General features: G+C 35.0%; 1 protein-coding gene across 1 annotated transcript in view; it reads left to right on the forward strand.

Annotated features, from left to right (window-relative positions):
* Positions 1-10,246, forward strand: part of LOC104528114 (jouberin) — a 30,164-nt gene that overhangs the window by 18,474 nt on the left and 1,444 nt on the right. The window contains 7 exon segments of the mRNA XM_010172027.1: positions 1-79; positions 991-1,123; positions 2,130-2,253; positions 4,531-4,760; positions 6,132-6,235; positions 6,829-6,947; positions 9,895-10,025. The exon segment at positions 1-79 is cut by the window's left edge and continues 38 nt beyond it. Of these exon segments, the coding sequence (XP_010170329.1) occupies positions 1-79; positions 991-1,123; positions 2,130-2,253; positions 4,531-4,760; positions 6,132-6,235; positions 6,829-6,947; positions 9,895-10,025 (920 nt within the window).

Below are 10,246 nucleotides of genomic sequence, written 5' to 3' on the forward strand. Positions count from 1 at the left end.
AGAGGGATCTAAAAAATCCTGTGAACCTTTTGCAGAGGAGAAAAAGGAGCCATTTAAGTGGACAAGATTGCCTGGACAAGTGAAGTGTTTTTCTTTGCTTTTCAAAGAAAAATAATGTAGAATACGCTATGTTTTTATAACTTTACTTTTATGCTCTTAAGTATTAGGAAGCAAGTCATTAATTAGAGGAAATTTAAAAAAAATAATAAATGAGATACAAAACATTAGGAACTCTCAAAAATAGTAGAGGATGCTTAGCATCTTACCAAATATGGTACATTTAACCATTTTTGCCCAGAACAGTCGGGTATTTTTATCTCCGTAATTCTGTGGGAATTTGAAAGAGTAGGGCTATTCAGGTAGTGGAAGTAAGACAGGAAACCAGTTCTCAGGTTTCAGTTCGATTGGATGTGTTGTTGTTTTTTTGTTTGTTTGGTTGGTTTTATTTCTCAGCTAAAGTTATTTTTACAATATAATAGATTATGAAGGAACGATCATATGACAGTTCATACGATCATAGAATAGTTTGGGTTGGGAGGGACCTTAAAGATCATCTAATTCCCCCCCCTCTGCCATCAGCAGGGACACCTTCCACTAGATCAGGTTGCTCAAAGCCTCATCCAACCTGGCCTTGAACACTTCCAGGGAGGAGCAGCCACAGCTTCTCTGGGCAACCTGTGCCAGTGTCTCACCACCCTCACAGGAAAGAACTTCTTCCTAATATCTCATCTAAACCTGCCCTCTTCCAGTTTAAACCCATTTCCCCTTGTTCTGTCACTAACTGCCCTTGTGAAAAGTCCTTCCCCAGCTTCCTTGTAGGCCCCTTCAGGTACTGAAAGGCAGCTGTAAGGTTGATTTTTTCCGTTTAAATTCCCTGAAGATTATAGTTGCTTTTTAAAACTTATACATGACAGGAACTAAGAATGTGTTTTAAGCATTGGGTAGTTAATATTCATAACTGTGTAATCCCAATTCTTACCTGAAAACTAGGCTTGCCGCATACCGAACAAGCATCTGTTTTCATTGCGAGGTGGAGATATGGGCTGTTTCTGTATTCGTTTCTCTCATGATGGGAAAACGCTGGCAGCAGCATGTGCAGGAAGGAATGGCTATCCCATTGTTTGTAAGTTTAAAATATGTTTTGGGTTTTTTTCTTATAACTCATGTAGTTTGAAATTAAAGGGGGCAAAAGATATATTTTTCAGTTGTGGGCTTTTTAGAGGTTTTGTTTTATAATTGTGTTTTGTAAATTGTTCTGTGCATTAAAGAGCACTGAGGACAATGCTCTTTCTGTGTTAATAGGGTTGGAACTGGCTTTTCATACATGGTAATCTATGTACAATTTAATGGTATGAAATCACAGTATTTCTGTGCAGAGATCTAATGGAAATACTGAATCAGTTTGCATAAGCAACGTATTTTCTGATAAAAAATTTTTAAGTGAAATAACTTTTCCAGCCCCCACGCCCCACACTTTTTTGTGTAATTTTTTCTCCCAATCTGTCATCAAAGTTAGGTGTCTGGCATACTGTCATCTCCAGACAGACTACTGGAGGCTGCTGTCTTCCATGGTCCAGTTCCGTTGGAACTACAAATATTCCTTATTACTCAAACTTGGGGCTGCTTCTTCATATTAACCTCAAGTGCATAGTTCTTAAACCCTGCCTGAGAATTTTGAGGTTTAGAGACAACAGTATTTTAAGTGTACACAAAGTAAATGTTTAAAGGCAAGGAACAGTATGCCTAGATTCCCTTAGTACACAGTCCCAGAAAATTATTTCTCTGTTAATCTACTTCAAAGATTGGTCAGGTAGCTATTAAAATTAAAAAAAGAAAAAAAAAGAAAAATTATGATCTGATTCTAATAATTTAAAACAAGTAGGCTGTTTCTTAAGGATTAAGGCATTCATGACATCCATGAACCACTAGATGGAAGTATATGCTTGCTGTCCATGGTTATCTAGCAACTATTTGATCTTGTTCTCTGAAAATGAGAAGATAAAGAAAATGATTTGACTTAGGCTAGCAGAAATTCAGCCTAAGATTAGAATGAACTTTGCACTAATAATTGTATATAACTGACTGTAAATATTTACAACTTTTTTATGTTTCTATTTAAACTTCACTAGTGTATGAAATTCCTTCTGGACAGTTCCTGAGAGAATTTTATGGTCACCTTAACATAGTCTATGATCTCTGTTGGTCAAAAGACAATCAATACCTTCTTACTGCATCCTCTGATGGCACTGTCAGGTCAGTATGATGAAGATGTTCTGGCAGATAGCGTCAGAAGCACAAAAGAAGGTGTCCAATTTCCTGTCTTACTACAAAAATGTGCTGTAATGTTTTAGTTAAAGATTTGATTGCAGAATGACTTACTCTATCATATCATAAAAATTGTGGTGGAGTTAATCACTTATGCTGTGTTACTATATAGGTTTCTAATGTATATTTATTTGAGACCAAAGCTTTTCCAAAAACTGTAGTGTCTAAAGCTACAGTGCAGCAAAAACCCTAAAGGCTTTATATTTCAAGAAGTTACTGAGACAGTTGGAATAGTCTGTCCTTGGAGAAACTGACATGAATGCAGCATTGAGTTTGTAAATTTGAACATGAGAGAGAAAATTGAAAATTTAAGATTTAAGTTATATGTATAAATTGGACACAGTGCACATACATATGTAGTTTTTTAGTTTTTGGGCACTTAGTTAAATATTTCAACTTAAATTGCTCTAAATGAAATTTGGTATTATTATTTCCAAGACTGAATGTGTACACATTATCCTCTGCAATTAAAAAGTGTACTTCAGCACAGTGTTAATGTTAAAATACTAATCTGTTCAAGGTTTAGAAGCAAAACCTTCAAAACTGTAAAAAACCATGAAAATATGGCTGTGACATTGCACAATTTTATTACGAGTAACTTCGTAAGTTTTCATAAAGCTTTTCTTTTTTTGTTTTTTAGCTCTTCAGATCCCTCTCTGTTGTTTCTTTTATGCAGCTCAGTAATGCTACAGGCAGTTGCATACTTAAAATGCCAGAAGAATTGTTAAATTATGTATTGTATGTGTGGAACTGTTTTGCCTTTTTTTTGCTGCTTGTATATAGGCATAAAAAGAGTATTTTGAGAGTTTAGTCCATGTTTTTATTTTTTATTTGGAAGCAGATTAAATAATAATTTTTTTTATACTGAAGTAAATATCAATTTCCCAGCTGTTCCTCAATTATTGAATTTGTGGCAGCAAGTTGAAACTGTAGGAGTCTAACTCCTTTTCTGTGTACTACACATAGTCACTGCACGAGTTAGTTCCTGTATTTATTGTCTGTTAAGCTCCTTTAAAAGTCTCAGTTTAGGCAAGGTGTTTCTTCTTTTTCCCTTTCATATGAGAAACATTTTGCCACTGAAACATAATAGAATTGAAGAATGAGGACCAAAAGTCACCCCATTGCTTTAAAGTCATTGTCTGTTTATTACCTGCATCATCCCTCAGTCTGAGTTCTACAGCAACTTGTAGAGAAATTTGAGAATTTATGTGAATCCTTTATATAGTGTTTTATATGTTACTCCTGAGTCTTCCCAAGCTTTAGTCCCACATTATTTGTGAGTAATAAATTAACTTTTATGTTGTTAAAACAAAACCATTCTAAAAGATTGGTAGATCCTTGTGACCTTTGCACGTTAAATTGCAAGTTAATTGCAGTACTCTAAGGGATTGCAATTTTGTGATGGCCTCACCTCTGAGTAAGCTTAGAATTCTTCAGAAGCCACCAGAAGTAGTCACCTCACCTGGAAGGGTGTCACTCAAACAATTAAATACCATATTGTAACTGAGCACCCTCTGGAATGTGCTGCCCACCTGTATTTCATAATCCAGTTACCATTCCATTCTTTATGGACTCATCTTTGGGGAAGGCTCAATAATAAAATGTATAGTGTCAAACCGGAAACACTTCCTAAGAAAAATGTGATCTTATAGCTATGGGTGGTGAAGCATAGGAAATAGATGAATAGTAAGAACTGAATTGATGTGAAAAAACATCCTTGAGATCACAATCACTGTGTGGTAGGTAACTGTTCTTTCAAAACTTTCCGGGGTTTTATTTATGTTTAGTGGTCCTAAATGTTCTTTTGTGGGTTTTTTGTTCTAACTTTTTTTTTTTTTTTAACAAGTCATACCCCAAAAGGTCTTAATTATTTGTTTATAATTCCTGAAAGAAAGAAACTGATCCATTCCAGGGAATTCTTTCTCTGTATTTTAATGAGTGTCATGAATTTACTGTGAAGATAGAGTACTATGAAGTAGTGAAGTATTTTACTACTAGTGAAGTAGTAAATGTATTTTAATTCTTGTTAGAAAGTACCATATTAGAGGATTAAATATAGATGGAACAAATTGGTAGGATAAACAGGTGATGTTAAGTGTTTGCAAGCATTTGTTTCTAGAACCACTAGCACAAAATATGGTATCAGTTATACCTGTGTATGTGGTTGCTTTATACAGTAGATATCCTAACGTGCTTTCCTTTTAGAATGTGGAAAATAGAAACGCAGGCAGCATCTGCAGTGAGAGTTTTCCCTCATCCTTCATTTGTTTACACGGCAAAGTACCACCCAGTTGCTGACTCGTTGGTTGTGACAGGATGTTATGACTCGGTGATTAGAATCTGGAATGCAAATGTGAAAGAAATCCATGGGCAACTGCTACAGGAGCTTGATGGTCACAAAAGCTTCATCAACACACTTTGTTTTGATGCAGAAGGTATGTACTTGGTATTACTTTTTTCAAATAGTCTTCTGTCGAAGACCAACTTGAGTGTTAGTAGTTTGCTTTATTTCATAAAGGCAATGTGAAATGCTGTAATAGAATAGAATAGTTTTAGTTGTGTTTGCAATCAATATGTTAGTATGATGCCTTATTTGGACAAACACAAAGGGACACATAGTCCCTGATATAAATTGAGAGGAATCAGAAAAGGCAAGTGTAGAAAAGATGAGTGAACAAATGTGTAGTGATCAGGAAATGATGACTGGGCAAATTTTGGTCATAGTTTAGTTTCCATTGTCCCTTTAATTAGCTATTATTAGTTAGCTAGTGTTTTGCATATATTGCAGAAAAAAAATAGCAGAACATAAAGCACAGATGCTGCTGTTCAGAGGAGGCAAACACATCAGATTGGCTAGAATTTTTCTATGTGGAAGAATTATGTCCTAACTTAAAAGCACAAGCAGGAAATCTGAAACCAGCTTCTGGAGAACTCTCAGAACAGAACTTCAGAACAGGAGATTTAATGGTCGCAAAAGTAGCAAAGACAGCTCTACCATATTGTCATTCAAAGTTATAAACTCAGTGCAAAGATAAAGAAAATGAGGTAGCAGTAGTTAGAGTGAGAATTTTAATGCTAGGCTGAAGAAGTGGGAAAGCGATGAACTTGTAAACACTGACGGAGAATGAAAAACTGAGAGAAAAGGACAGAGATTTGACCATTGTGAATAATATTAACTGGTAGATTAACAGCTAAAAGTGAGTGAGAGATGTACTGTCATGTACTAGTGGAGGGTGGGAAGAACTGAGGATGGATGGATGAATGAATAAGGTACTTGGAAGTGTTTGACTTTTTCTGGTATTAGTGACATCATTAGTAATTAGATGGTTCATTTTTGGAGGTATTCACTGGAGTAGGTACTATGAAGAGGAAAGAGTTGCATTTTTATAAATAGTAAGTATTATTGCTTAATATAAGAAAAACTGTTGGAAAACAGTATTTGTTCTTGTTCAAGATGCTCTCAGTGAATGCATAGGTAAGCATTAGGCTATTGTGAAGCTCATTAAATTATAAATGCTCATTTTTTTTCTGGTTCTCAAGTATGACTAAAAATGAAAAAAAACTTAAAAGAATATTTTGCACCCCAGTATCTGACTTACATGCTGAATCCAAATCTATGGTAACAACTTACGTCATGCATTATAAGCAAAATGTATTTGGAATGAGTATATCATAGCAAAAGAGAGGAAAGAATTGGTGTTCACCTTTTCACAGAAATAATAGAAAAAAATTGTTTCTTGTTCATACATCCTTTTCTGCATTTAATAATTTCTGTGGTATTCTACTTACAAGACATTTTTTTACAGGGCTCCACATGTTCTCAGGAGATAGTTCAGGACTGATAATAGTTTGGGATACATCTGTCAAAGGAAGTTCTCAACACCTGTTTCAACACTGGAGGATTAATAAGGTATGCAGGTTTTAAACTAGCATTGTAATTTTTATGTGAATTGTTCCAAATCTAGTCATTTTATTTGAATTCAGATTTTTTTGTACATTAACTTTTGTTTGACCGAAAGGGTTTATTACCTTTAACAGTACAAAAGAGCTGATAGAACGTGCTGTGATTCACTGACTTAAAATTTTTGAATTGTTTTGCAACTTCAATTTTTTTGTATATAAAACATGAAAATGCTTGAGGTTTAATAGCATTGTATTAACAGATAAATACTAGTGCATTAGGATTGTTCTCTAGGCACACCAGTAAAATAGACCACAGGCTTTACAAATCACCTTTGTTCATGCCTTAGAGGCATAATGTTCAGTCAGTGTTTCTGTCATCAACTGTGTTTCAGAAGTTCAGAATCACAGTAGAATCTACCTTGTGAAAAGTTGATTGCCTAGGATGTAATGCCTTAATATAGGAACAAACTTTTTCCTTAACCAAATAGAATCAAGTGGGCCTAAAAGGAGTAATACAAGAGAAGAATCAATAATAACGTGAAAATATGAGTTTTAAAACACAAAGATTTTTTTTTAACTTTATTTTCCTTCTTTCTGTAGGAAATTAAAGAAAATGATACTAAAGGAACAGCAATAAATCATTTGGAGGTGCATCCAAATGGAAGGCGTTTATTAATCCATGCCAAAGACAGTACCCTGAGAATCATGGATCTAAGAATGTAAGTAGATTTTTGGTGACAAGTGCGTATTTCCTTTTTGTTTTAAAATTTACTTAGGGGAATAAGGTGCAATGAAACTATTAAATCTGTAGTTGTGGAGAAAAAAGATGTCCTAATAATCAAGGATAGCAATAATAGGGTTAGGAAATGGTTTCAAAACACTGCTGTATTGCAGACCTTTTGTGTGATATTGGCTAAGTCTTTCAGAATATAATATCCAAAAATTACTAGATAATTTGGGAGCTTAAGGAGGCATGAAGGAGAAGACACTGGTCTCCTAAAGATTGAGTTCACTTTTAAAAATGCAGTCTGGGCATGAAAATAACTTTGAAATTGTAACAATTTTTTGTGCGTTAGTTTCTCGTTGTTAAGACCCTGGGAAGAGTATTTTGATTTTAAAATGGAATGAAGATTATCATCATAAATAATGAAATATGCAGTGATGTACATATTGTGGTATATAAAGCAAGTGGTGAGATGTTTTTTGCTATTTTCTCATTTTTAATAGTTGTGAACATGATTCTTTAATAGTAACAATAAAAAACAAGAAGGTCACACAATCACTTGAGTCATTGAGGCTGGATAGTGTCCAGTTCAACCTCAATAATCAAAGTATGAGAGCATGTTACTTGGGGCTTTGTCCAGTTGGGATTTGCATATCTCAAAGGATGCAAAGTCTACAAGTTCTGTGAACAATATGTTCTAGTTTTCATTCACCCTCAAAGAAAAATAAGTTTTTTTCTTAATTGTAAATGGAATTTCATATATTTTTTCATATATTTCGATTTGTGTACGTTCTCTCATTGATAAAATGCACCTGAATATTTTCTTCTGGATAGTCACGTTTAAGATACTAATGTTCTTTCCAAATGATTCATCCTTAATTTCATGGGTTCCCTTCCTCACTTTGCCACACAGAAAATCAAAGGTCCCTGGTGTTCTACATGAAATTACCTGTGGGAAATACCTTTATTCTCTCATAGCATGAGAAATGACATTCTTTTAGAACATACTTTTGTACATAGATATTCTCTCTCAGAAAGTCTCACTTACTTAAGTAATTGGGAAGGATGTTTCAACTAGCTGAAGACTTTCCAGTCTTACAGTGCGCTCTTCATCTTGTACTGTAAACAGTAAAGTATAACGACCATGCTAGAAGGCTAAACTATCCGCTCAATTGAAGCATGAAATTGGTGGATTAACAGAGGGAACCTGCAATTTTTGAGGCAGACAGTGTTCTTTCATCACTACCATTCCTAAAAAGTGCAGACAATTTTAGTTTGAGAGAGAAAAATGGACATGCATATTAATCTCTAAGAAAGAGTTAATATGGTGTGCCCTCCTATCTCCCACACCTTTGGCCATATATTCCTAGCATTTCCTTTTTATCAGCTCTAGAGATCTTTTGATGAAGCGTAAGTCAGATCACTGAGCTGATCCGACTAAAAATCAGCCTACGAATACAAATGATTAATTTTCATTTTAATCAACTATCTGATTGAACTCATCTGATAGCTGCCCAAACACTAGAGAAGAAATGAGGGAGAGCCTGGGAAAATAAGGGTGGAGAGGACAGCAGCAGGACTGCTGCTTTGACCGCAGTCCACAGTTACATTGGCTTAAGTCTGTCAATAAACCACAGGGTCAGATACCCAGCAGTGATAATTTTACACGTCAGCATTAACTGTTCATTCCCTGCATGAGAAAAGAGGGGGTGGAGGTCACGGATCAACACAATTCACTTTGAATGACAGCTAGTTGTTCTTAACTTTCCTCTTTCAACTTGCTTTTTTGATCTTTTTGGATAATGCTGTTCTCCTGTCACTCCGGTATGCAATCAGGGATTTGGTTTTGGTTCAGACCTCTCCTTAGGGTTCCATATACAGGTTGGTTTTACATCTTGCAGAGCTCTTCTACATGATATCTTAGAGATACTATCTTTTTTACTCACACAACTATAAGTCTTATTTGGACTAACATGGTCTTGCACTGTGATCATTAAAGCATCCTTTTCTCTTGCTTGCCAAACAGAATTGTATCTAAGGTATATTCATTCAAAATATTGTCAAAAATAATGTTCCTGTCATAATAACTGCATTGCACTTCTCCCAGCATACCTCCATTTTTTCTGCAGTAACACATTTTAAAAATCGCTCTCTGCTGTCTTTGAGGGCTGCTGTGGCCTATTGCCATTCTCCTTGCCAAAATTTTGCATCATGGTATTACTACTATATTAATCTTAATTATGAACTTTCATATCTCTTTCCAAGCTGTACCTCATGTTTAAGATTAACCTCTTACAAGGTAGCTTATGCTTCCTTAAATCCTTTTGCAGATTCTTTCTTACTTGATGCCTACAAACTGACACTAGTTTGTTAGTAGGTCATTATTACTATGCTGACCAGTAGTGTTTCACTGAAAAAAGATTAGGATACCTAAGTAGCACAATAATATTAATAGTAATGTTAATAGTAAATCAATGTTGTTGTCTAAAGTTTGTTGATTCTACTGCTGGTTTTCTAACCAAGGAGACATTAGTCTAAAGAGCTAAAGAGAGATTCTGGATAAATTTAAGCACTACTGGGATGTAATCAAGTTGGCAGGGTTTGGAGTAATACTGCCATTTTCCCCATTTCTGCAAAGCCCAGCATCAAGGAAATGCAAATTACTACATCTATATCCTTTCTCTAGATCTGAGTATTTCCATTTTCTAGTGAAAGACGAGGTTGTATGCTTTCATGTATAATTTCAAGTGTATTGTGAAAGCCAGGCAAAATAAAGGGTAAATGCTGAACTCTGCAAAAGGTGGTTGCTTGCATATCTATTTGGGATGCAAAATGTATTGGGTTTTTTTGAGGAATAGAGAGAGGGACTGACACATATAAAGCTAGATATGTGTCTTTTCTGAAGGTAGCTACTACATTTACAAACTATTCTCCATCTTTAGCTTGGCCACAAAAAAATACATAGGTGCCACAAATTACAGAGAAAAGATCCACAGCACCTTAACACCATGTGGTACGTTCCTATTTTCTGGAAGTGAAGATGGAAAGGCTTATGTTTGGAATCCAGAAACAGGTAACTAATTATTTTATGGTCTTACACCAGGTTGTCAGAACTGAGGGGGAAATGGTTTTGTTAAGCTTTATTGAAACACTTTTGATATGGAATAAAACTTGAGTAAGATATTCTTAAATCCTGAAGCCTTAGCTCCACCTTTTAAATAGTTGTTATTAATCTTTTAGATTTAATTCTCTAAAGGAAATTAATAGGCAGAAGGTAGCATTTGTAATATCCAG

Source organism: Antrostomus carolinensis, unplaced genomic scaffold (assembly GCF_000700745.2).
Source record: "Antrostomus carolinensis isolate BGI_N321 unplaced genomic scaffold, ASM70074v2 scaffold3627, whole genome shotgun sequence".
Lineage (NCBI taxonomy): Eukaryota > Metazoa > Chordata > Aves > Caprimulgiformes > Caprimulgidae > Antrostomus > Antrostomus carolinensis.